This window comes from Acanthaster planci, linkage group LG17, assembly GCF_054643075.1.
Source record: "Acanthaster planci isolate LZ-2023a linkage group LG17, COTS_SCS, whole genome shotgun sequence".
NCBI lineage: Eukaryota > Metazoa > Echinodermata > Asteroidea > Valvatida > Acanthasteridae > Acanthaster > Acanthaster planci.
Window position 1 is genome coordinate 12,492,845 of NC_141793.1, and position 27,698 is coordinate 12,520,542.

The 27,698-nt window shown below is 41.7% G+C and overlaps 2 protein-coding genes across 5 annotated transcripts in view; one reads left to right on the forward strand and one right to left on the reverse strand.

The window, feature by feature from the left end:
* Nucleotides 1-12,538, reverse strand: part of LOC110973335 (steroid 17-alpha-hydroxylase/17,20 lyase-like) — a 39,599-nt gene extending 27,061 nt beyond the window's left edge. For both annotated transcript variants that reach the window (XM_087148065.1, XM_087148061.1), the window contains exon 1: nt 12,194-12,538. The gene's annotated coding sequence lies outside the window, so the exon portion shown is untranslated. The remainder of the gene's footprint in view (nt 1-12,193) is intronic.
* LOC110973333 (SWI/SNF-related matrix-associated actin-dependent regulator of chromatin subfamily D member 1-like) overlaps nt 1-27,698 on the forward strand; it is a 102,294-nt gene that overhangs the window by 39,006 nt on the left and 35,590 nt on the right. For all 3 annotated transcript variants that reach the window (XM_022224047.2, XM_022224046.2, XM_087148054.1), the window contains 4 exons: nt 2,092-2,234; nt 4,418-4,622; nt 23,663-23,785; nt 25,106-25,219. In XM_022224047.2, coding sequence (XP_022079739.1) covers nt 2,092-2,234; nt 4,418-4,622; nt 23,663-23,785; nt 25,106-25,219 — 585 coding nt within the window. The remainder of the gene's footprint in view (nt 1-2,091; nt 2,235-4,417; nt 4,623-23,662; nt 23,786-25,105; nt 25,220-27,698) is intronic.

Below are 27,698 nucleotides of genomic sequence, written 5' to 3' on the forward strand. Positions count from 1 at the left end.
TGCAAAAGCTTTAATTTAAAGACTTGAGTTGAAAATGCCATCCATGAAAACAATTTAACTCATGAGTAATATGTTGCACACTTTTTAAACTTGTTTGGTGCAAATGCACTAAAAAGGACCCAAGAATCTTGTCCTCCCTCCTTGACCCAATGTGAAAATAATGCCAGTGGGGTCCAGAGTCAGGTAATTGGAGAGCTCTTCATGAGTCCCTGTTCTGGATCATTTGGGGGGGCCTGGTACCAGGTTTATTCCAGATTACAACTTCACTGACAGATCAACTAGCAGGGCCAGCCAGCTTTGTCCAAGCAGAGGGAGCTTACTGTGGGCAAATGCGCCTGAGTCTGCATACCCTCCACACCTGTTGCTGAGTGAATTGCCACAGGTTTCATTTCAGCTCTGTTCACCTTTTGCCTTTGCAGTTCTCTTTGTCATTGTTTCTTGGTCAGGATGTAAAATTGAGACATCAAAGTAGCAGAGTAGGCCCACGTTCTCAACTTCTTCTTGTGAACTGCTAAGGGAACACACTCTCCCCCCCTTTAATTCTTTTGGGTATTTTTTGGAAACAAGATGGCTGTTCTTGCCCACTATTTGACACATGTTGCTTTGTTACAGCATAAACAGAGATTTGATATTTCAGCGGGGAGTTCTCCAAACAATTTGATCAATGCCTAGTGTACTTTTGGAACAAATCCAATCATATGCGTGATCTCCATACCTGTGTGCCTCTATGACCAAGGCCAGCATTCCAATACCAATCATTTGTTTCATTGTTCAAGAATGCGGACACGATCAGATGCATGAGAGATAATCATCATGCCTCCACTTTTTTCTGTTTTCCCCGCCCTTTTTTTTTTTTTTTGGAAACATAGAGTAACAAAGCTGTCTTGGCTTGGTGTGGTCAGTTAGACCTTGGTGTAACGTCTTTTGTTAGGAAACGTAAACCTTCACACTTTGTGTTTTGACAGGCCAGGGTTTTTTGGGGTTGGGTTTACTTTCTCCTGCTGAGTAAGTGGGTCAACTCACGCAGCCAAGGCTTCCCAATTCCTTTTTCTACTACCTCTACAAAGTCAAATTATGGTTGCTCAGAGCATGGGCCTGATTGGTGGGCATTGCAAAGGGGGACAAGGGGGATGCTCCTCCTCTCTCTCTCCCCCCCCCCCCCAAAAAAATGACAAAAGAGAAAAGTCAAAATCAGTCCTTCCATTATCAGTGCTAGATCAGGTCATGAAGCTGAACCCCCTCCCATATTATTCCCTGTGAATAAAGTTTTGTCCTCCACCCCCTGAAAATATCCTGGCAATGCTCACCCCTCCCTCCCTTCCCCATCAATGGCAATGCCCATGGGCTAATTCCATGGTAACTGTATGAAACAGAAAATTGCTTAGAAATACATGTACACGTACGTATGTGTGCTGAGCAGAAATATGGCTGAGAACTGATCGCAAACTGTATGTATGGCATGAAAGTGTTGGCTGGTAAACCTGTTATTGCTAATCAACTGCTTTCTGTGCTTAGCAAAAATGCTTGTGCTCAGTACCTTCTAGGTCATTCATTGTAGAATACCATAGCCCCAAAAATTGTACATGAATTTAACTGTTCAAGCTACTTGCTCAGAGCAGCTTTTGTTTGTGTAGAGATTTTGGTTTCTGTTTGTATTCCCGTTCCCCTTTTTATATTATGGCATTTCCAATGATGCAGGTACAAAGAGAAGTAGCTTTGCTGAGAGATCTGGGGCCAATTTCATAAACCTGCTTAAGCACAAAAAACCATGCTTAAAAAAACAAAGTTTACCAGCTCAAATTGTGATTGTCATGCTAATGTAAAGACAGGTGAATACCATTCCAAAACAATATGCATCACATGGAGTTTTGGCTGGTAACCTGATTTGTCAAGCAAGGTTTTTCATGCTTAAGCAGATTTTGTGCTTAAGCAGCTCGATGAAATAGGGCCCCTGAGTGTTTTATTTATTGAAGTTGAAGCATATTTCAAAATGCTACTTAGTCCGCTCAGTGGAGAGTTTTTAAGATCAAGATCAGAAGGGCCTAGAAGGGTAGTGATACCAAGTAAAATGTTTTTGCCTTCTTTCCTCAGAGGCCCAGTGGTTCGGGGCAGCGTATGGCCCCAGGAATGCCACCTCCTTACAGTGGAGGGATGCGAGGTGCCATGGGACAAGGTATGGATCCCTCTCGCAAACGCCATGCCCACCCATCCGATGCACAGAAAAAGGGACAAAGGTATGATTCTCTCCTTACTCTCTGGATCAACACAAGCCATGCCCAGGTTTTTTTGGTTGTATTTGAATGGATTATAGAGTGTAGTGGCTATCCATTGTTTCCTAGATACATGTATGTAGGTTTGCCATTAATCCTAACTGCCAAGGGAGTGTGTAAAATCATATTGAAATCAGAGGATTTGGGACTGTTAGGGTAACAGTGCACGGTATACCATCAGAGTACAATAAAATGTTGGCTAAATACGGCCTTTTCACAATAGCGCGCCACCAAGAGTTTGCAACGCGTTGGCCAATCACAATGCACGAAATTTTTCGACCCAGTGCGTGTTTAGAATGGGGTCGACAAATTTTGCATGTTACGATTGGCCAACGCATTGCAAACTCTTGGTGGCGCACTATTGTGAATCGTCCCGTGTTGTGGATGGTTATGTATAAAAGTTTTTAAAGTTCACAAGGTAGGAGTCTTCAAGGTAAGAGCTGGAACTTTCTGTAGATGGTGGGTGGAATTGGATCAAACATCTCTCAAGAATACCTGTCCACAGATGTCATTTTCACAGTTTCTAGTTCACAGTTGAAAGCCATTATAAATGCCCCCACAATGACTACGAACCACAAAGTGGCAAAGTTTTTATGCCTGTCTGTGACAGTAACATTCTGATCCACATTATGGAGTAGTTTTATGCGTAACTTTTTGTCCCTCTCATTTTTCATGTTGTCAAGGTTTCTGTTTTTTTTTGTTTTTTTTTTTAGTTTAAGTTGTCATTCCCTAGCCCTTTATGTGAACCCACTCATGATTAGTGCAAGAATTCACAGCTTTCCAGTCCCTCTGTGTCACCCACCCCTGTCCAGCACCCTGTCAGAGACACCAGAAGCTTGGTAACAACAATCTCTCTCGGAAAAAAAAAAAAAAAATTGCACCGTCAAGATTGATATAGAAGGGGTAACAGGACATGCATGGGTTCAAACCCTTTGGCAAATCATCTGTCATATACCCTCCTCCCCTAAGAATTTCAAATTTAGGGGTGCTGAAAGTGTTTGTGCGAGTGGCTTTTTTTCCCCTCTCTGTCTCCCCTCTTCTCTCCCGCCAGGGAATGTTCCAGAATTTATGAATCCGGGGGTCTTGGATTGGACTGGGGAAATAAACATGTAGCCCATCGCGACTTTCATCCGTGAACCAAAAATGTAGCTAATGAGGATGAAATGTGCCGTATAGATTACACGATGACACGTGTTTACGTTTAGATGTGCTGTTGCATTGATTTCAGCCCGAATGTGGCAGGCAGGAACAAAAATGTTTATGGGGTTTGGTGCCCATTTATTTCTCATTTATGAGCGTGAAGTGTCAATCTATTTTACTGCCACTGTCAATCTTTTTTTGTTTCCCCTTCACGAAAATAACAGTCTTGGAGGAAACCGAACAAATCTCATTTTGTCAGTTCACCCAGAATGTTACATATTTGGAGGAAATAGTAGAACGCAGAAATTATTTTCATCGTTGGTCACCGAAAAAAAAACCTGTAGGCTGGAACCGGTATCTTTCTGAGATCTAAATAAGAATAGTATGTTGCTTCTTGTATGCATTTGATTGAATTGAAACCAGAGAGGTAAGAATTAAATCGGAACATCCTCGGGGAAGACACATCATGAAAAGCTGCATGGAATGAGTGATTATCGTTGCCTTGGTGGGAGGCACAGAAAAAAATGATGCATGCCTGGTCAGATAAAGCTGTGCACCCTTCGGGGCCTCAGGGGCGCTTGAGCCTCCCCCCCCCCCCGAGATTTTCTTGTTTCTTCACTTTCTGAAAAACAAAGATACACTATACACCAACGTCTTAAACCACTAGCTCTGATGTAGCCATACATCCCAGTCCCTCGTTGAACAATGGGAGGGAGGTCATAGGCTTTGGGGAGAATATTTTAATTTCAATCGGAGCCCCCCCCAACAAATCTTGGGTGTGCCACTGTGCTGTGCACATCGCTTGCATGAAAGAAAAATGACTGTCAGTGCCTTACCAACATACAGTAACCAGCCCTGTCTAGATTTTGATTCTCAAAAATGTGTTACATCTGTGTTAAAACATAAAAACTTTCATTGACACATGTTTTGTTCTAAATATTAATCTTTAAATGAGAAATCATTAATTCGTATGCATTTCTGTGATGATTATTATTTTTTCAATAAAGTGCCTCAATTGGTGGTGCTGGGGCAAGCAGCAGCAGTGCCAGGAAAAAGAAGAAAATGGCCGACAAGGTTCTGCCTCCACGGGTCCGCGAGTTGGTACCTGAGTCCCAGGCCTACATGGACCTTTTGGCATTTGAAAGGAAACTAGACTCCACCATCATGAGGAAGAGGCTCGACATTCAGGAGGCCCTCAAGAGGCCCATGAAGGTCAGTGTCTGGTTTTTGGGTGAAAATGTTTGAGCTAAAGCCAGTAAGATCTGTGAAAATTTAAAGTATTGAATTTTTTCAATACTGCAGGCATCTACTTTTTAAGAACCTAAAAATTGTACATGTACCAGTATGTACGAGGAAACATCATAGTTACCCATTTTCAATGGTGCAAATTCAGAGTTTGTACTGGACTTGAAGTCTGTGGCTTTTTAAGATGTACATGTATCAAAGTGTGTTAGTTTATTTGGTTTGGCATAAGGAACAACAGAAAGTAGTAGTTGACTATCTTATCGTGGAAAAATCTTTCTCATAAACACTCTTATAAAACTAACAGCTGCCACTAATGAAGTTGAAGGATTGAATACACTACCCCTTTAATACTGCAGTAATAACCCCCTTGAACTCTGACCTAATGGCCCACTCTCCTGCCACAAAATGGCATGTACTGTATCTTAATTTCCTGGTGTGGTTACGCAAGGGTAGGGAGTGGGTTACCGCATGGTCGGGCCACAGAGTGGAGCCCCAAGCACGTCATTCATCCCTCAAAATGGAATCGAAATCAAATCAGGTATCAAGTTAAACACTTTCAAGACCCGTCAAAGGGTAAAGACTTCCTCTAGGTTTTTTTTTCCTTCAATCGAGCCCTCACTCCTAGTGTCCCTAGGGAGGTTGTAAAGTTGACTTAAGGTGGCAGTCAACTTTTGTCCGTGCCCTGTCAGTGACAATCCGTCCCGGGTATTAGTGTCCACCGCAGCGACACTAATAGAATGGGCCTTTTTCACCTGGGTTCAGGTGTGAAGATCCCGCCATTCATCACCGGCTCTGCCTCGGGGCTCAAACCGGCAAAGTTTACCTAAGCCTTTATGCATGCCTGGCTGACTAAACCAGCCTGGGCCCACCGATACCTCATATCAGAGACACTGCCCCTTCATGTAGATTTTATGCGTGCGTGTGTGTTGGGGGGGGGATCTGTTACTGGTACATGTACATGTATATCCACCTGCCGTTACTTTTTTCCTTTTTTCGCGCTAAAAAGGAAGAATGCAGGCGATGAAAGGAGCAGCATTGGATGGCCTCCATGCATCAAGTTTCCCATGTATTTCTTTGTGTTGCCCGAGACCAATGAGATCTGAAGGCAATCTTTAAACAAGGGGGACATTGAATAGTTTGTGTGACATTTTGTCAGATGTACATGTATGTCTCAAGCTGCAGGATGAAGTGTGGGCAGTTGTCTCGAATCAACATGGAACGGCTAACGTTTTTTACAACATTCATTTTTTATTTCATGTTGTCTGTTACTTTTATCGTTAGTTTATCATCAGTCACTTTATTGTTAGCTCCCAACCTCTTATTTGTTACAGAATGCTTATTTCTGGTCTGTGTCAAAACTATGTGCATCAAAAATAAACAATTTTGTGTGTTGTCAACTTGTCAATACCCAGCCCGGAGTGCACCAACTTTTGGCATACTGACCCAGTACTTTTGTTGAAACAAAAACAAACAACCACATAGGCACTATCTTTTCAAAGCAGACCATAAAGAATGATACCACTTACCTACCGGCACATGTAGAGACTGCTTATAAAGCTCATATACGTGCATCAATTCAGGTTCACATATTTATTTCATAGAAACCTACTTTTATAATCAGTGTGACTTGTTGACATCAAAAGTTAACTTTGAGTCCTCCAAACTAGACCACATCTGCAAGCCACTCTAAACTTGTATCACTTGAGTAAACATCTGTGGTTTCTATGTGTGTGTGTGGACCCAGTGGATCTTGAGTTGACCTGCCTGAAATGCTGTGGACCAATCTGTCACATTGCAGCCATATCGGTTTATTTTAAGGCACAAAGTCTTTTGGACTTGGGACAGGGTTTTGACCAGTCGCCCAGTACCAAGGTGTAAAAATCAATCTGTACTAATAATCCCCTTTGACCTCAGGTAATATCAGGTAATAAACAGTAGTTGGGGATGACCGTCTTTCAGATGTGTCATTGCAGTATGATTTCATATAATACTTTTACCGGTGGGGTTACTTTGAGGAGTGTGTCTTACCAATGTGCGTTCTGAATGATTAATTTGTCAAAGTTTGGGAAATGATTGGCTGGTTATGAGTTATTTCCCCTTTTTGGGCAGCATGATTTTGCCCATTTTTTCCCAGCAATGGAAAAGTGCTCTTTGACGTTGATTTCTTGTGATCTTAGAAGATTGAGTCAAATTTTTCGGCTTACTGCTTGACAGTAAATGAGAAAGAGGAATGCACAAGTTACCATGCCATAGAATGTGCACGGCATTGCTTTTAATAGGACCACGAACTGATGAACTTAAAAAGTGGCACCTGTTGAAAATCAGGTGGTCAGCTTATTTTTGATTTCCTAGAAGTTCTTCCAATTTCAGGAGTTTTTATCTGGATTTTCCCAATTTCAGGCTTTTTAAGACAGTGTCTTTTAAAATCTGGAAATGCCATTAAGGTGTTTTTATGTAGAAAAGTACATGTCGATATTGAGCGCAAGAAATTGGTATTTTAAGGGGTGTTGAAACATGTACATGTTGGTAAACACACCACAAACCCTACGCTGCTGAGGGGCCCTCAGAACTTCTGGTGATTATTTTGTGAAATACTTCATTTTCTTCCGGCCTCACCCCAGGAAAGGGGAACTGAGTTTATGATGTAATTTTATGTCCAACACAGCTTGATGAGATTTCAAGTTTGCATATAAGTGAAAGGAACATTTTAAGGAAGGTTTGTTGCAATACCAGGAACGGTTAGCTCTCCCATTTAGAACATTGTGCTCGGTTTATTTTAATAGTTAAAACAACTCACAGGGGAGATTCATTTAGCTTTCATACTGTTGCCGTAAATACCATAAACCTTCCAGACTTCAACAGGACTCGGACGTGAGTGAAAGTTCAGAGTTCTGCATGGTTAAGTCCTTTTTTTTTCTAGTTGTGGTGGAATTGCTTTGCATAAATGTTGTGGGGAAATATAATGAATGTCAAATTTGAAGTTGGCGTTAAGATATGAAAGAAAGTATGTCAGCAGTGCCTGATCTTAACGCTGTTTGAGGGGACATTGGTCAAGTGTGCTGAACATCTTTGCAGGTGTAGCGTAGATGGTATGCAAATTAAACATCAAAGAATGGGTGGAGAGTTGACTGCCTCGTCGGCTGGGGTTTCCAACCCTGAACATGAATAGGTCTCATGATGCCATCATCACCTGACACCTCCCAACACATTATACATCCCTAGGGCTCTAACTCGGACACACATTTGGCTTCCCACTCTGTCACACTCCGCCAGGTGATCTCATAGTAAACTTTATCCCGCTGCATCAACTTAAATCCAGGGCTGCAAATGTATACACAGGTCCTAACTGTCCCAAACAAAGGTCGTTGGAAGTTCACCTTTAAAAAAAAAAACATGTGGTCACTCTGGATATGGTTGCCCCAAAATACCAAACTTGCCAAAATTTTGTGCTTTTCGGAGGAGCATCCCCTTTTTTTTCCCTGTCTCTCATGCTGGGGACGAAAAACAGCATCCATGTTTTTATCGGTTAAATTTATTTTGACTACCCCATCAGTCTTGCGTGGAATGCGAGCTCCCAGGTACGGCAGATTTTTGTATTATCATTTTGTCACCAAATGACTATCAAAAATAAACTTTTTTCTCCCGCCCGCATCAATCACGGGGTGCCTTGGTATACACCCTCACATTGGAGTAGTGCGCTGTTTCTCCCGAGCAACCTGCCCAGCATGTTTTTTTTTTCTGACTCTGTCCTGATAACCCAGAGTGGAGCAGTTTTATTTTTCAACAAGTGAAAGCAGAAACAGTCATGTAGTATAATATACAAGTTGTCCATGTACAAATGCTTGTAAACATGGCTGACCACTCCCCTCTCTCCTGAATTTGGAAGCCGAAGTTGCTGATTGGTTCATCTACTCGAAGGGTAATAAAATCTGACCCATCCTGCCCACGCCCTAATCTCAATCGTTGCCCCTCTCCATGTACATGCAGAATGTCCCCACTCCCTGTGTAAATGCCCATATCTTGCTGTCTGTCTCATGTTCAGTCATTCATTCTCTGTTTGAAATGAACATGAGATTTGATGCAGTGATTATGAATGTCTGGCTTTTTTTCTCTTTTTGTGTATTATTGTTCAGCTTTGTAATGTTTGGTTTGCTTGTGTGTACACTGTCTGTAAAACTTTATTTTGTTTTGGTCGAGTAAATAATAATAATAATAATAAAAGTAATAATAGTTTTTGAACATCTAGAGCATTATACACGTAGTTCATACCTGCATGATTTATTTCCATTCGTCAACTTTGACTGTATTAGTTACTTTGGGCTTTGTTTTTTTTTAATTTTGAAAACCTGTAAAATTGATCATTCCAAATTGATCTTTTCCAAATTTTTTGAAAAGTATCAATTTCACTGACCTTTTGACGTACCTTCTCTCTAGTAAGAGATCAGTAGGTTATTTTCCTTAGGTAATATAAAGCATCATAGTTATTATTCCATTATGATCGTTGGATTCAAAATGACTTTTTGATTTTTTATGGGGAAAAGCATTTCCAATATACCGTCATCAATCGCATCTCATTGGAATGTATCTTGTTGTGCATGATTTATGATTTATTATTTTGCCATCCCCAGCAAGGGCTATGATTTAACGCTCTATTTAAAATTCCAAAGAGGGCTTTGAGAAAACGCAGGTGCGCCAATTTGTTTACCATTCATCCGAGTTTTAGCAAGGCATTCCAGTGGTCAGATCCAAAGGCGAATATAAATTGCCCATTCTTCTGCTGTATCAAATGGGGCACACACCTGTGCCGTTTACTGTAACCAAGGTTTTGGTAGATTTGTTTTTCTTTCTCTATAACCGTCAAAAGACAATTTTTTTTATTTCTGAAGTGTCAGCTTCCTGTTTGTGATCAATCTAAATTCCATTTCAAACCATCAAAAAAGAAGTGTCAAAAATGCTGTCCATTAAATGGAGGATTTCTGACCTGTTCAGAAATAAAAGAAACTTTTGAATGTGAAACAACTTTTTTGGTTATACCAAATGTGCTGTCCACTCTCCCTACAGGTGTCACCCATATTGTTCATATCACCACACCAGTTTCTGCTAACAGGAGCTATGAAACCATTTAGTGTTGTTTAAAAACAACACTTTAAAGTTCAGTCTGATTTTTTTTTCATGCATTATCAACATTTAACAAATGTCAATAATGGGGAATACATGTACTTGTATGCATTCATAGGTCTAGCATATTCAGATAAGTGTGTCCAACTGGAGTGCTGAATTGGCCAATTCTGTGCAGTTGCTATGGTGACAAGGTTCCCTAAGTTCTGACTCGGACAGATGCTGTTAAGCATGACACGCAGCCTGGTACCATGCCGGCCCAATCTCCCACCATCCCCACGGTGCACTTGTCCTATCTGGGCGCACTTGACTCCCACAATTGCCAGGTGTTACTAAATAGCCGAAGAAACATGCAGCGATAAGATACACCCCTCGCTAATTACAATACAGGTGCGGAGGTATTCAGTTTGCCAGTCAGGTGGCCAACTGGACTTCAACCCCTCCAAATAAGTTCAAGTTTGTGAACTAGTTTCTGCCACGCCAGTTGAAACACCGGTTTATGATGTATGCATCATTATGCTCTGGCGTAACTCTAACCTTTGCGTGGTGTCACCTTGATACTTGAAAGTCCTTGAAACTTTTTCCTAAATCATTTTTGTTTTTTTTATTTTATTTGTTACGGCAATCCAAGAACCCTTGAAAGTTCATTTTAATTCTTGAGCCTCAGTGTGATCACTGACACTTTGAAAGACAATGGAGTTGTACAATGTACATGTAGGTACATGGTGAACCCTGTAAAGAGAGATGAACGTAATTCTTCATTTTAGGAGAGCCCATGCGATCAAATGTTAATTGGAGAAGCCCAGTTCACTTTAAGTTGAAAGTACCACTTCATTAAACCTGGAAAACTTGTCCTGAGAATGTTGTTCATAAGGGAGGGGCTTCTGTTTAAATAGGAAGGAGAATCGGTGAATGAGTAGGCGCATACGTATGGCCTAACCCACATGTCTTTTTTTTGTGTGTGTTATTGAGGGTGCTGTGGGTGTCAGACTTCGGAGATGGATTGGGTGAAACCTAACCCACCAATCTTAACTTTGAGAATGATGAACAGTTTTTTACAGGCTTTGAAGACAAACCTAAGATGGATCCTTACATGGAAATTATATTTGAAGGATAAAGACCACACCTAAGGATTTGGATAGTGGGACTCAATAGTGTTATTGGGGGTAGTGAAATTGTTATTTTGCAGCCTCCTTTTTTTTTCCAAGATGAAGGATATAATTATTTGTTGGATGTAATAGAATATTGAGATGTTGGTATAATAGGCATTGGCGTTGCTTTCCACACCCACGCCGACTTTTCTTGCAACCTGCTCGGGTCGGTCATTAAACTATTCACAATGAATGTTATGCAACTACACAAAGCAATGTTTTTTATACCAGCTTGTTTGGAAGGAAAAGCTTGGAATTGGAACACCAGGATCAGTTTTGGATTGTATAAGCTGCCATTTGTACAAAATGTTGTTTTTCTTTCAGAATTTGGGGCATGAACGTGGCGGGGGCCAGCAGAGGTTACCAAATGGAAAAGTTTCCCTTTTATGTTTATCCAATCGGTCCACACTGATACAGTAAAGTGCAGATGCTCATTAGCAGATGAAATGAAAGTTTGCGTGACAGGATTTAAACAGAATTCCACGTTATCGCAGCCAGGCGGAATCAAGCTTTGTCTGGGAGAGCGTCAGTCATTTGGCGGTTGTTGTGTGTAGGGGGTGTTGAACCCCCCCTGTCACGGCTGACTTCTTGGGTCCAGGTTGTCGGCACGACAGAACAGTGCAGCAACCTAGCCAACCCCTTTGTGCTGAGCAGACTAGCTGGAGATTGTTGCACTCAACTTCTCATTATTTAGGATCAACCAGGCCGCCAAAATCATCCAAACAAGTTATACTTATTATTTTTTTATTAATCCAGGATGTTGACTTTTATGCCCTCCAAGTTATCCAGGATAGTGACCTTTGGCCATCCTCGTTAGTGTCTCTCACGGCTCAAAATTGATTGCAACATGGAGGTCATGTCCCTCAAATTTAGTCACAAGAAGTACCAGATACATGTAGGCCTACTTGAGTTCTTTAGATTTGTAACCTGTAACTTCAGGGGATTTCCTTTTCTCCCTAGTACATGTACGATAGGTGTCAGGGTAGAAGTGAATGCGTCAGGCACGCAATTACGTGTATTTGTGAAAAAGGCATTAGCCCGAAAACCAGCACGTGAACCAACGTGCCATTCTTTTTTTCACTACACCCTCTGTTTCAAAATGACATGACACTTCTGTACTCTATAGCTGCCACAATGGATTTCCCTTTTAGTAGGGAGTACAGAAAACTGAACACCATGCCTAGTTATCTGAATGGGGAACCATGCGTAGACATTTGAAAAAATGATCACAAATGAATAAAATAAACTGGAGCCAAATTGTTTACTCACCTTTTCTTTTTCAGTGCCCAAATCTAGCCAGAATTTCCCCCTCATTCATTTGTTGGAAGTTACCCATCCACTCTTCCACTCCATGACCTTGTGTAACCCTCCCAAGCTTAATCCCAGAGCGCCTTGTAATCCTGTCGGACCTGCCAGTGTGTCCAATGTCCAATTGTTAAACCTGGCGCAAGACTTCAAGGTTCCAGAGACACAAAGGAAAAGAACCAAATCATAATAACTGGCTCGTGAAAGACTTCAGTCCCGTCCACCGGGTCTCAGTGTCTTTTGCAATTCAAGCAGATTAAACTACATCTATGCTGAAGCACTGTAGGGGTTGTTGATGGTGTACAGTGTGAAGTGTACCCGAAGTAATTGTACTGGCGTCTTGTCCAATCCTAATGGACGACCAGGTTCTGTGCATATATATATACCTGGTATTTATGAAGTGATTTATGGTCAAACTGTGTACACCTTTTTCCTCCAACTTGGGTGAAAAACAGGTGCTAATGTCTGTTGCTCCTGGGGAAAAACAGCCAGGTGTATAACTGTATGGAGCATATTTATTAAGAATCATAAAGAGCAGTATAGTTAAAAAATCTGCCCCCAATGCATCCCAGTGGAATTTCTTTTTCTTTTCTTTTCTTTTTTGTTCGCAGCAGCAAGTATTTTGTAACAGGTTGTTTAATTTAATTGACGGCCAGGATTTTTTTTGGTTTTTTTTGAGTTGGTACGAACTTTGTAACCTTGGTTTTTTTTTGTTGTTTTTTTTGGCAGCAGCGAGTATTTTGTAACAGGTTGTTTAATTTAATTGACGGCAAGGATTTTTTTTTTATTGAGTTGGTGGGAACTTTGTAACCTTGTCTGCAGTTTCAGTGGATCAGATAGTTAAATTTGTGTGTGGTGCATTGTGCAAAATTTGACAAGCCAAAATATGTCTCCCGGCTAATTTTGATGAACGAGATCCGTTTCTCCCAAATTTGCTCAATCTTCACAAACAGAGTACCAACACATCTCAGAAACCAACAGTTGCCTGACAAATTCAGTTTATTTCTACTACTCATGTATCAACGTAATATGAACTCTTTTGTCAAAGATGGAAATCCTTTTCTTGGCGGCCACCGCAGGCACCCCTTGTTTTAGCTCTTAAGCTCTGTCTTCTTTCCCCCATTTCTCTGCTAATGCTTTTTGTCATCTTTCCCAGGAAAACCGGTTACTTCACCCATAATGTAATGCACCTGGTATCATATCAGCTAAGCTTTTAGAAATGTGCTACTCCGGAAAGGAGCAGCTACACACCCCCTTATTAGTTCAGACAGAGTTGAGTTCAGACAGAGTTCAGGCTCATTTCGAAGAAATTTCCCTTCCTTTTGGGCTGGACGTAAGGAGAATGTTCAATAGAGGTGTTGCTGAATGCAACTCATCACTATATTGGATGGGTTGGGGAGGGCAGATGGTTTGTTTTTAGATGGCCGGTTGGACTAGCAGATTTATAGTGCTTTGAGGAGTATGATATTGATGGAAAAATGTGACCTGTTGGGAGAAAGTGAGAATAAAGTCACATCCCACTCTCTGCAATTATGAGGGTTTAATTCCAAATATTTCACAGAATCACATATTTAAAAATGTCATTTTCCCAGCAATTTTGACGATAGCATTATTCGTGCCTGGTCTGGAATGTTGAAACAATGTCGGGAACAAAGAGACAAAGCTGCCAGAATAATGTCACATCGTCACCTTATACTTTTACCCTGAGTGTTCCATGTAAATTCCATTGGAAGCTCTCTTTCTGCTGAATTCAAACATACCAATATCTCAGTTTTTGAAAAGTTTGACTTTCACCTCATTTTGTGATGACAGGTCACAAACGTTCAAATTCTTCAGTTTCTTGCTTACTTACATGTATTTGGAGAAGTTTTAGTTCTGTTGCTATTGCTTTTAATTTGTTTTGCTTTACTGCTGAAAGCAGGCCTGCAAAATATGTACGAATATTTATGTCCAGTAACCGTCAAAAATGTTCCATGAACTGCATTGACGCAAAAGTTGATTTCATACTTTTATCTTGTTGCAATTCCTCCAAAGTAATTAATGTTTGAAATATGTGAACATAATGTAATAAATTCCCCCAACAATTTTTTTTCTGTTACTTTTAATAAAGAATTAAAAAAACTCTCATCCCTCCTCCACCGCATATATCTTTCTGGAAAGTGTCTCGAAGATTATCTTCAGTGACACTGAGCATATTACCTGCTTTCATTAGCGTAAAGGTCATGGAAGTTTACTGTGATGGGGCCCAGGATATATTATTTGTTTATGCTATTCCAAGCAATTGAAAGGTCCTCCCCCCCAGCTGTAGCACACCAGGTAAGGGTTCTGAATACCCCTGCTTGACCAGGTGGAACATAAATCATTGGATTTATTAGCACTTGGGGTCCCTGGCTGCCAGGAGAGGAGAGTATGTGGGAAATGCCAGGGAGCACACCTATGTTTACGTTGGCATGTATCTGTGGGGCATAACGGCAATGCCTTCTAAATCCTACCAGATCCCCGTTGGAATTTCCCCATGTGATTTCCACTTTTTTGGGGGGGCAAGCTTGATATGAAGGAACTTTGCAAAAGCCTTTAATCTCGCTGAAATTACAACCTGAATTTCTCCCGCATTTTCACAAGTGTTACAAACTCTCCACTTTTTTTAGCTTACTTTGGATTGGAGGTCACACAGTTGTAGACTTAACTCAGGGGAAGATGACATCTCTGGCTTTCTAAACTTTTATGCTGCTTTTTTTGTTTTGTGTGAGTGTGTGTGTGTGCTTCTTGCGGCATCTTCCAAATTGTCAATTTCCCATCTCCACGGTGTCACCATGTTACGGGCACCTGTCCATGAAATCCAACTTCTACGGCACTGGCCCAATTAAATTTGTGTCTTTGGCACACCATCCTACCGGTACATGCACCTTGCCTGTTTTTCTTCAGGAACCAAACTTTGACCCAACTGCTTCATCTCAGGGGTGTAGACATTGACGCACAGATATCTTGAGGAGAGCGCACTTGCATGACTCCTCCACCCCTCTCACTTCTGATCAGATTGCCTCGGCTTAACCTACATCTGTTCACGTGGAAAAAGTCAGAACCAACATCAAGAAGCTATGGAGCAACCTGGTTTTAAAAGATTAGGTTAGGAAGTGGATAAACTTCAGCAATTATTCAACAATTTTCATTGGGTTCCCTGGAGGGTGTGTTTATTTTAATTATTCGGGTCAACCAAGCTGTTTTTAGGTTATGCTCTCATTGTATTTGCAGACCTGGGTATCTTTCCTTTTCAGATTCCTGTAGTTAAATAGACCATGTCTAGAATAACAAAGAGCTGTAATGCCCAGGCCAGAAGAGTTCTTTGTGAACTTAAAGAGAGTGGGCGGTCAGGAGATAATGCTTTGTTTGTAAAATATCGGGTGAATCTAGCAGTACAGATTTCATATATCCTTCACTAAGATAACAAGTTTTGAAAGCAAAGGAAATGTATGGTCAGATGAGAGATTTGATATTTTGGATGAGTTAATTTGAAAAGTTGAAAAAGAATTGTGAAGAAACAGGCACTTGCAAAGTATGAGTTAGCAATATTTTTTTCACAATTTCATGATTGTGCAGTCAAAGTAGAATATTGAAATTGAATCCTACCCCTGGGTATGAGATTGAGATAACGCTTTGAAAGATCCACTCATTTCTTAAGTTAACCTATGAGTATGAAAAGCCATTAAAATCACAGCACACTTTCCTTGAACTTGAACTAAAAACCCAAATCCAAATTGGAATTGGAAAAGTTGCAGGTCTGCAGCAGAACACCAAATAGTTAACTTTTCAACTATTCAACCTCACCACAGTCCAGCGAAGTCCTTACACCCTTGCCCCCTGCCCTGTCTGGCTCCTCAGTCCTCAGATATCCTGAGCAAGCTGTTCCAAATTAGATCAGGTTTCCCTCCCTGATTCTGTAGGTGGTTCCAGTGTCACTGTTTCCCATATCCCCGTAATTAGCCATGATTGGTTGGTCAACTGACACCCAGCTGCTGCCTGTGATTCACTGCAGTGTATAGCTGGGATGATCCGCTTGTATCCCAACTAGACCATGACCCAGTTTTTTTTTTCTTTCTTTTTCTGTGAGACAGTCCACAATAAGCCCTACTGATGAAGAAGGCTTTGGCTTGAAACTTATTCACTTTGTCTCTGTGGTCATCAAACCTGTATGAAAGTTTTACACAAATAAGAACAGGAAGAAGAACAGATTCTACAGAAACGAGGCCTTGAGCAGAGGTATTTTCTGTCTGAGAAATAATTTTCATTTGTTTCCTCATATGATCCTTTTGTTGGAAATTGGCACTGTCTCAGAAAAACAAATGAAGTTTTGGTTGTCATTTGCATTAACTCCTGATATTTCGCACGATCATTTATTTGAAAATGTCATTTTCTCAGCAAGAGCATAACTCACGCCTTGTCAGAAATGTTGAAACAATGTCAGGAAGAATGATGCAAAGCCGCCAAAATAATGCCATTGTTATCTCATACGTTTGCTCTAGGTATTCCATATACTTACCATTGGAAAGCTCTCTTTTTGCTGAATTCAAATATACAAATATCTCATTTTTTGAAAATTCTGACTGTCATTTCATTTTGTGGTGACAGGTCGGATACAGTATGTCCAAGCTACAGACTTTTAAGATAGGAAAATGTTTCAACTTTAAGTTTTACACCTGTTTTATCACAGAACTACTGTTTTCGTTACCAATCAAATGAGTTACCAGTACATTGTTTTAACTACTGTTACAAGTCTTCATTATATATTTTTAACACCCTGTGCTGCAAGTGATACAAGGCTTTTGAGTACTAGAGTTAGCTCTTCTGTTGCAAAACCACATTGCTTAACAAATTATTTTTGTGACTTGTGTTATAAGCTTTAATTCAGTCAACTGGTAATGATAATGGTGGATAAACAGGAAACGCTAAACATGCCTTGGAGTGAAAAGGGCGTTGTCCTACATCTTTCAGAGATTCCCTTCCTCAGGATTAATCCAAACTGACTCTGTTAAGTCCCAGCTGGGGACTAATGAGCACTGATGTGCTTAGTAATAGACACCTGGTCCCCTGCTGTACACCAACCCAACCAGGTGGGCCAGAGCTCAAGCCTGGAAATGATTGTTCTAGATTCGGACATCCACCAGTCTGTCCCTCCAGAGGTATTGGGTCGTGTTCGACAATGCTGGTAGGGGTCCACCCGAGTCTCTGCTCCACAAAGGTGGAGGTTGGAATCTCAGTGCCGCCTTGGCTGCCTGGTAATTGATCCCCGCTTCCTGTAGCGCCAAGGACTTAACCCAGAACCCAGCTGACTGACAAAGGTCCATCGCAGGGCATGACATTCTCCCAATTACAAACGCCACGGACTGAAGCTATCAGGTCACCACCAAGTTCACCATGTCATCTCTGCTTACAGGTGTTTTCTTTATAAATAGCCAAAGTTTGAAGTGCTGAAGCCCCGATTTGGGTGGTAATTGATAGCAGGATGTCCCAAGGTCCAGATCGTGGTCATAAAAAAGATGGACAGGGGTGATGGTAACCTACTTCCAGACAGTCAGGACTTTTAAATCTGGTGTTGAAGGGCTAAAATGTATGAGGTAGATGACGATGGGGTGGTATTTTGTAGGCAGTTGGGCTGTTCCTAGCTCACTCTTGGAGTTCTTCTTGTCAGCCTCTGTTGATAGAGGAGAGAGGGTGGGCTGCCTGCCCTGAGTGGCACGTTGGGCAATAATTGTCAGAATCTGAGCCTGCAGAGCAAGTGGGGTGTGAAGGGGGGTTGAGAGAGATTGTCCAGTTTCTGGTGGTACTTGTCTCCAGTTAGCAGGATAACTCCCCTCCCCCCCATCAGGGTGCAAGTTTGGAGGAATAATAGTTTGGAGGAGCCTGGAATTACTCTTTGTGTCTCAATTTTCAAAGTTTTCAGGGAAACATTTCTGAATGATACCAAAAAAATTTAAGTTGTAATGATACAGTTTATCAATATTGGTGTACAGTCAAAATGCTCACAAAACAAAGGAAGTCAAACTTGACCCAATTCTAGGACACTCAGAATGGAAACTATGCTTGAGCTGGTTGATTGGTTCCAGTTTTCAAGATATGGTCACAGAATCTATGCATAAATCTGTGGCTGTGTAAATCAGTGAATAATGCAATGTAAATCCGGTGTTGCATCATACGTGCCAGGGATTGCATTATCGTTATTGCCTGACGGTATCTCAGATGATAAACTGCAGAGCAGTAAGTGACGGACACAGTGAGTGATTTCATCAAGATGTGTCGTCCATGGTGAAACCATTTCAAAGCAAGTGGAGTCCAGTGCTGGCAGACCACTGCTGGTCAGTGATAAGAGATGCTGCTCTGAATGAGTCCAGGAGACAAGCCAATAACTGAACCATAAACTGAAATTTAGTGGTACACCTTGCTTTATGCATAGACAAGACACTGCAAGTGACATGATATCAAGTGAACCAACCATAACACAAGACAGCTAGGTTTACTGTTAATGATTAATTAAACACCTGTTGTGTAGCCTACACCACATTCCCTGTACGTAAAATTGAAAAACTTAAATGTCTTTAAGATATCAGCCAATCAAACATTGAATTGGTCGTGTTTGAATTCAGCTCGTCAAACTCTGAAGCGCACCACTTAAAAAAAAAAAGGTTGACCAGTGAAACCCTACATGAGAGTGAGAATGATAACTTTTCATAAGCTCACATGTTGGCAACTACTCGTTTTTTTTATAATTTGCTATGTGTCTGTGAACAAATGTCTAATTTCTCATATTGTCATAATCCCTGTTTTCACTATAAAGTAGAGATCAAAACTGAAAACATACAGAAATCTATATGAATCAGTCAGAAGAATCTAGAATACACAGCTAGATGTGGAACTCCAGAAACCAGATCAAAACAACACAGTCACTGCGGCATAATATATTCACTGGCAAACACTCTTTAGTCCTCAAGTTCATGAGACTTCACACTCCAACAACAAACAAAGGATCAAACTCTTTCAACTTTCTTGGACCTGATTATGGCCGACATTAGTGTGTTGCATTGGGGGAAAAAAAGGTTACTGTTTTTATTTGGGGAGCCAGCAGAGTACAGTATCATAGCGCAAGAGCCAAGAGGTTGGTAATTGGAGGAATTAATCCGTCACGCTTGGATAGCCATTATCTGGCTAGTTCATTTACCCCGACCTACTTCCCCTGCATATCTCGGCCAAGTTTTGTCAGGGAGGACACTCTTTGTTTTTGGTGTTTTTTTGGCCCAATTGATACCCCCCCACCCACCGTCAACAGCCTCGGGTATCATGGAATGTCCCTTGATTGACAGGTGTTGGCCTGAAAACCCAAATACGGATTCCTGCATCACCTGTCCGTGAAGAGATTATCGGGCGACAAGTTGCAAATGAGGGCAAAAAGCAAAACCAAATTTATTAAAAAGTTGCCTCCAACGGGGGTCAAATTTGATAAGCCATTCGGAAGAACCCTAGCTCATCAAACAGGAAGGCCTATCAAGTATTTGAAACGTATAGACCCACAGAGGAGTGTAAGTAAATACTGACAACAATACATATTTGGCCAAGTTTTAACTATTGGGGACACGCTCTGATAGGGACCACTTTAGTTTCTGCACGTTCCTGCATGATATGTTTGCTTTCGTGTGTACACTGTTCTCAAAAGAAGGTTTTTTTTAGCCCAAGAATGTTCGAAACTGATTTTTCCTTCTTTTCTTTTGAAACAAGTATCCATAAACACTCCCAAATAACTCACTCCCAGAAAAAAGACCATTTTAAAGACCAATTGTGAACAAGTCATCTCCAGTAGCACAGAAATCCTTACAATCAAAATACATGAAGATACCGACAATACAAGAATGAAGTTGTAGGGTTGATTGTAAAAAATGTAACAGTAAGTTACCTGAAATAGCAACATTTCCTCTCTGGAGTCAAAAAAATCATTCTCGCTCTGAATACGATCTGAGAGAAAATACTGTGCGTAGGTGACGCTTAATACATGTAAGTCTTTCCGAGGAACCTTTCTCGGCTGTTGAATGAGCAGTATTGTCACCTTGAATCCCTTCAAAATACTTGTCAGCAGAGTTCTTGGACACAGTGCCATCCCCCCTTCATTAATTGGATTTGAGGAAACGCTGTACCACTGACCCAGTGTTTGGACATAAATAAAATCCTTTTTTCTTATTCACACTTTTTTTCAATGTTAAAGTTGAAAGTGATATTAAAGTTTCTGAGGTGTTTGTTTTCCAGAGCAAGGTCCCTGTAAACATAAAGTGATACACACTGAACCTGTCAACTGTGTTACGTGTGGGTAGGAAATTAAATTTGATACAAAGTACAAGTGCATGCGTGCAGGTTGTTCTCAAGATTGTTCAAAAGAGCTCTCATACTGGTCATTACCCTAATTGCGGCACCTGTAGGCTTTGATATCCAGATCCTCCAAGATCCTCTTGTGATTGTTAAATTGGTGATTTCACAAACCACTTTTCCCCAACTGTGTACCTGATTCTCCTCACGTAATTGAACTGAAATACCTTTATGAGCTCCCCCACCTCTGCTTGTGTCCTCAAAAGCACCTTGACGGTGAACTTTGCATGAAAAGAGCAACACCCAGAGAATTTGTGTAAAAGGGTAAAAACATCCAAAGACCTCATTATGGAGCCACTCTTCCCTGAATTGTAACCGTATTATCCACCTGACCTAATTGATTGTTGTTGCAGTACTCTGCTGTTTGACGACATCCAGAAAATGGATTTGAATTTGCACACTGCTGAGTTGATCAACAGTCCTTTGGCCGGCAGGGTTGGTTTTTGGCGTTGGCGGTTTCTCCATTAGGTGTCGAGCATGGCCCAAAGATCGACGCAAGATTGTCTACAGTCGGACTTCGGCCATTTAGAAATTGGGACGCTTCAAAACAGGATGCAAAATACTGGGTACTTGTTACTTTGTTGGCCAACATCTCTAACTCTGAAGCACCCATTTCTGGAAATAAACGTGTACCTCGATTCACTTAAAAACAGGATACGGACGTATGTCTGTTTCCAATCATCACCTTTATTTGAAAGAGCATCTTCTTTGCTTTACACTTTAAGACTATCAGCCCTTGATATCAAATTCCTCTGCAAAACAGGATGAAATACAATTGGGTACATTTTACCTGAAACCCGAGGGGGGGGGCCGGGCCGGGGGGGGGAGATATGTGTGCATCCACCCGTTGCCCCAGAACTGGCATTTGGGTATCTGGGGCGGCGTCTGTATGGGTCCTTGTCCAAACACCCAGTTGCAAGAAAGTTGGGCGCCAGTGCCCATTGTGGCCCTGTTTGATCAAGGAAAGATGCCGGGAGTGACTCTTGAGGCGAGGAGGGGTGTATGTGCGATGTACCCTCTCAGCCCCAGGAAGCCTTTCATGCCGACGAGATCTGAGCACACACATCAGCGGCTCGTGGCCACGGGTCGAGTCAACAGCCAGGAATGACTCTCCATTCATGGCGGGGAGTTTCAATTCTCCCTGCTTGTTGACATCTATGGCAACACTTTAACTCAAATTTTTGAGGGGGGGGGAGCTTGTTTGTGAATTTCCACTGTCAACATTTGCTCTGGTGCACCACGATTTTGTCACAGTTCCATTTACCAAAAATTTGGGCTGAATATGAGCATATATATTGAAAACTGTGATGAAAAGGTTGTAAAAATAAGATCCTTCAAAACCATCATGCACTACCTGCTTGAAGTAAATCTGAAAAATGTCATTTTAGGAAAACTGTGAATGAAGTTGAGGTTATGGATCAATTTAAACTTTGCTAGTTTAAGGCATTTTGTGGCTTCATTTGTGTTCAGGTATGATATCCTCTGATGCCCTAAAATTAAAAAATTCGTCGTGTTTGATGCCATATCCCATAGTGTTCCATTTCCTAAAATGTCCACAAGTACAAAATCTCGGGCTGTGTACTGACGTACCTGTTAGTCTTTAACCGGTCAAGTTCCCTGAGCCATTCAATTTTCCCATTGTCCTTTTTCAAATAGCCTTAGAGAATTTCTCATTTGACTAGAGGAGAATCTTTTCTTCAGTCCGGGGTTATTCCCGGTCTAGTTGCGGTTCTGGAATTTTTTTTTTTTACCTCTTCACAGACTGAGAAGTCTGAAGGGTGGGTGACTTTGAGCAACAAACAGTCTGTATTCTAGGAATTTAGTCGCCAAGTTGATGCAAAGACAAATTAGTTTTATGATAAGCCAGCACTGACTTGGACAGAAAAGGGATTTAGTGCAATCTTAAACTTTCTTTATACTCTTACTCTAGAAGAAATTCACTTTTAAAATTAATCATCTTTCCAGTCAAACCCTAGTTGGGTTAAAAAAAGAGGAAGCAAGGCAATGCAAATAGGCCAGTCTGACCCTTGGTCTATTGATCCTGACCCAGTTTCCATGTTAATCCATTCTGTCGCTGACCATCCACCTCAGGGTCATGTCCATTTGAACAAAGTCTGGCTCTGACCAAATCCTTTGTTGTACACCCCCCCCTTCATTGGCCCTCACATGCCCTCAGCAACAATTGTCACCCACCAGTTATTGCTCAATGCGAGAGTCTCTGGTGACTGCTGTTTGTCTTGTGGTTTTTTTTGGGGGGGGGCAGCAATTTTATCTTAACTTCTTTTTCTCGTTAAGTTTGATGTTGATGGGGGGAGAGATGTAAGGATTCGTGGTAGGAATATATTTGGAGCTGGCGGGCTTTTAAGGATTGATGCTGTTTACTCATGGCAACAGGAATACCCTCCAGTGCGCTTTGAACCCAACCTTCATTGCACCACTCCTCACCTCATCTGGATTCTGGCCTTTTGTAAAAGGCCACAGCATGGTGACCCTTTCTGATGGGTTTTACCCGCCAAGCTAACGGTTCATGACACACTTTAAGTCGTTATCTCTTATGCAGTGTCCCTGAGAAAATATTTCTGCATTTTGTTTTATCAGAAATTTATCTTAGTCCTTCTGGATCAACCAGGTCTGAAATCAGGTAATTTCTTGCCGTCCTTGATGCAGCAAGCACTGGACGTGATTTGAATTAGTGAGTGGGATATTCTAGGATTCTGTTTTACTGGCGTTGTGGCAGCTGAGGGTGACTGTGGAATGAATCGAAAGTGTCTTCGTCCGTGAAATGCAATTTTATTTTTTTTCGTACCTTTAAATATTTTCTAAATGACGTGGACCGTTTATGTACATTAAGAGTACGTTTAGTAACCTTAACCTTCTGGGAAGTGTCCTGTATTCCAAAATCCAACGTTGAGCAGTGTACATCTACTTCCCTCGGTTTGAATTTGCTGTTGCCCTTTCCAAACTTTGATGAAATTTCTTATTTTACCACTTGTTAACAGTTCTCTGTTGGAAAATAATTCTTGTCCACAGCAAAAGCGCAAGCTGCGTGTGTTCATCTCCAACACTTACTATCCAGGCCGGCCAGATGCGGATGAAGAAGATGCTAGTGTACCATCCTGGGAGCTGAGAGTTGAAGGTCGTCTCCTGGAAGATGTAAGTAATTCATGCATTCTCTCAGAGTGACTGGATTGCCCAAGACTGTCCTGTCAATCTTTCACGTGCAGCGTCTGAAGTCTTTGGCACTGCTGAGTGTTGATACGGTTTGAAGACCACAGAAAAGGAGCTCAAGTTCTGACTTGAGTCTTTCTAGGGGTTCTTTGCTCTCATGGGCTGTCTAAATTTAGAAGTTTTACTGCCAGGGACTCGGAGGGCTCCTAGTTGGGGTTGCCCCGCAAACTCTGCAAGCTGCAGTGTGAGTGGATGCCCGATCAGACTGATGCATGATCACCAGTTCCTCACTTCCTGACGTGGATGGGAGCGTGGGAGGGAAGTCCACATCAGGGGAGGAAGGGGTGGGAGGAGAAATTGCATAGATTTTTCCCCTTACTGTATCCTGATGTCTTGCACCTGCTCGGTGTGGGTGACTTCCTTTGGGGTTTTGTGCCAACCAGTGTGTCTGGAACTGGTAGCATCTATGACTGGGTGAAATCTGTGATACTGGAAAGCTTTGGAATAGTCTGAAGCATAAGGGATTGTAGTTACGCCCCAGTTTATGTCACAGTAGTTCCATATTTGTGAGGAATCACATAAGAAATTCCATGTATGTCAGGTGTGAGCCGCATGATCTTACAGCAGCTTAAGAAATGATATACATAGAAATTTGCCAACAATAATTGGGTCGGCCCAACTGCATCACTACAATAAGGACAGAGGCTATAGGCTGGGCGTAACATGTACATGTATATACAAACCGGTATCTATAACCTTCCATGATCCAATTTTTCAGCCACCTCCATATCAAAAGATTAAATAAGAGACGCAAAATGCTTTCTGAAGTGAACAGAATTTTCCAAAGTGTTTCTTGACTTGAGTGAGATTTTACCAAGTCTCTAAATTTGTGCCCTTCACCAGACCACTTCACCCGACATCTGTTTGCGAGAAATTTTTTTCCGGAATCATACTAGGGAAAACCATAGGCACGTCTTGACGTCCATGTCTAAGTTTTTTATCGTGTATGCTGGTTCTGCCCGCTCCGAGCGGAACAAAAGAGGCTGTGTTTTTTTGGTACTCACCACATAGGCACCCATTTATAATGGAGATCAGTGGCACGTTTGACTTGGAACATGCTGAGTACGTGTAACGAATTTATTCATTAATGTGTGGTCTTTGCATACACGTAGAATGCGTGCAAGAACCCGCTTGGAAAACTTAGAACCATCTGTCTTTCTTTTGCCCCTTGGGGGTGCAATTCAACTCGGGGCGGGTACATGTTCGGCATTTTTACTTCCCTACCCTTCCATTTGTGTCCTTCAGCCCAACGCCCCAAAGTACGAGTCTAAGCAGAAGAGGAAATTCTCCTCCTTCTTCAAAAGCTTAGTCATCGAGCTGGATAAGGAGCTGTATGGACCAGACAACCATCTGGTGGAGGTAACATTCTATTTCTACTTGTTTTGTATCAACGTTTATTAACCACTAACCCTTATACCACATTTGTAAAACCCACAGAAAAACAGACTAGAATTAGTCTTTTATTCCTCAGTTGGCTTGTGTTTGTAGTGGTTTTGTTTATAAGTTCTTTTGGTCGTGCACGTTTGCAAAATGTTGCCCTGGAAGGTTTGCCGACGAAGTTGTATCATGATTCATAATGAATGGAAAGCTTAACTATTATGGGGGTCTCCTGATTTGAGGCTTTTTTGATGAGGAATTTGGGTTCAGTTGCCTGGCTTTACCTTCCATGGGATATTATCTAACATTCAGTTTGCTTTCTTAAGTGGGTCGGAGTATAGGAGATGTGTCCTCCTTTTCGGGTGGGAGCCGGGACTGTGTTCTGAATGGCTCGATTTCATCTACATGTAGGTCAGACATGCTTTGAAGACATCATCTGAAATAACGCGTGTTACGGAACCATAATCTGATTGGCAATAAAAAAAAAAAAAACACCGTGATCGACTTGGCCCCCTTTTCATGCTCAACTTATAATCAAAGACACGTGACTCTTTGCAAAGTGGAACCAGACTATTCCGGATTCCGTCGAGGGGATTAAGGTTTACATAAAGGAAAGAAAAAGTCGGTCAGGTTGTCGCAAAGTATAAACGAGGAGCCTTTTAAGAACGTCTACTCTAACGAAACGCTCTATAAATCCCAGGCTGCCGACACCTTGGTTCGAGTGGCATTCACACCTAGACCTGTTGACCGATTTACGCCTTCGCCAGTCTGTCTGACTACTTTCGCCTCGTAAAAACAATAACAAATCTTGACGTTAAGCAGATGTCTGTCCCATTGTTCCTCCCCCCCACCCCAGTCCAGTTGGAGTAGAGATTGCAGCTGGCTGCTGATAGTAGGTAGATGCCCTAAGCAAATGGGACAGGCATGCCAGGAATTGTGCCACACTTTAACAAAGACCTGCCCGAAATACAATAGTTTCGAAATTCTCGGTACGCACATTAGAGGTCCCTTTGTGACTTTTTACAAACAATGTGGACGCACAGGTAAGCAGAGCAATAGACTTTTTTGAACTTATTCATTTGCGTGTCCCTGTTTAATAGGGTCAACGTCCAGTCCATTTTTTGCTGCTGGAGAGCTGGTAATTCAAGTTTGAATCCGAGGGGATAATGCCAAAAGAGGGGGGGGGGAGTTTTATTGTAATTGCCAGTGCAGTGAGGGGTAGAAATATTCCCTAAAAATGCGGACACCGCTCCGACTCGGTATCCGCCGCTAATTGGCTGTAGGGAGAATAGCGTCTGACAAAAGAGACGTAATTTCTCCCCATGTGACCGTGCGTTTGCTAATTTGTCACTCTTTAAACCCACGCCGACAGTTGCTGTTGTATTGTTGCGGTGCATGGACCGTGCATCACGCAGAGCAGAGCTTGGCACGCAAGCGCCCCAGAATCTGTGTTGCCTTTCAGGTTGCAACAAGGCCCCCCCCACAAAAAGGGAGGTGTGCGTCCTTTGTGCTTAGACCAGAGGAGGCTAATTATATGTAATTTGGGTCATCATTGGAGCCAATTTTTTTTTCTTCTTCCGAAGCGTGTGAACCAACTCAAGTGGGATGTTTCATACACAGACAGAGTGGTAGACGCTGCAAACTGTGACCGGCTTGTCACACAGTTTTTGCTCTTCGACATCAAACACAGGACCAAAGGCCACAGCAATCCTGAAGTCATTTGCCTGAAAAGTGGTCATTTTGCTACCGCTAATGTGTGCTTGTCTACTAATAACAGAAAATTGACAACCGTTTATCTGTTTATGGCTTCTGAAGTGTCTGAAATGGCCCCCGTGTTGTGAAACCCGAAGAAATTAGATTGCCTGAGCTAGAATTTATTGCCAGTTGCATTGAGAGGAAGAAGAGTTGCTCTTCCTCTTCCTATGGTCTTGTTTTTTACATCAAAATATGTCAGTCAGTTTCCTGCCTCTGTGTAACCATTTCAGAACCCACTGAAGCACGAATTATCTTTTATCAATCAATGGAGCCTGGTTCTTTATATCCAACAAATCTTTTTAAACCCTGAGGTGAAATTGGAGCTACTCTTACCTCCCTTTAGCCAATCTTTAGGTTGTTTCTGCCAACTCTCTAAATGATTTGAAATAGAATCTAACATTCCTTTAAAAATACTAAGTACTTCCCCCTTCCCTTCCCCCCATGGTCCTACCAAAAGTCCTACCCTCCTGAATTTCTCTGTCTCTCTTATTTATTTGGCCATCCAAAATTATTGAAAGAGTGGATAGAGTTCTTTGATCTCTTCCCATGAGGCCATGCCAAACAGCACCTGTGATGCTTAAAAGGCCCACAGGTGGCTGCGAACCTGACATTATTAGATTTTAGAAATTGTTGGTCGTGTGCCAAGAAGGTGCCTCTGAGATCTAGCTGTGGACATGGTATTCCTAGCTTTACACCTTTTTTACCA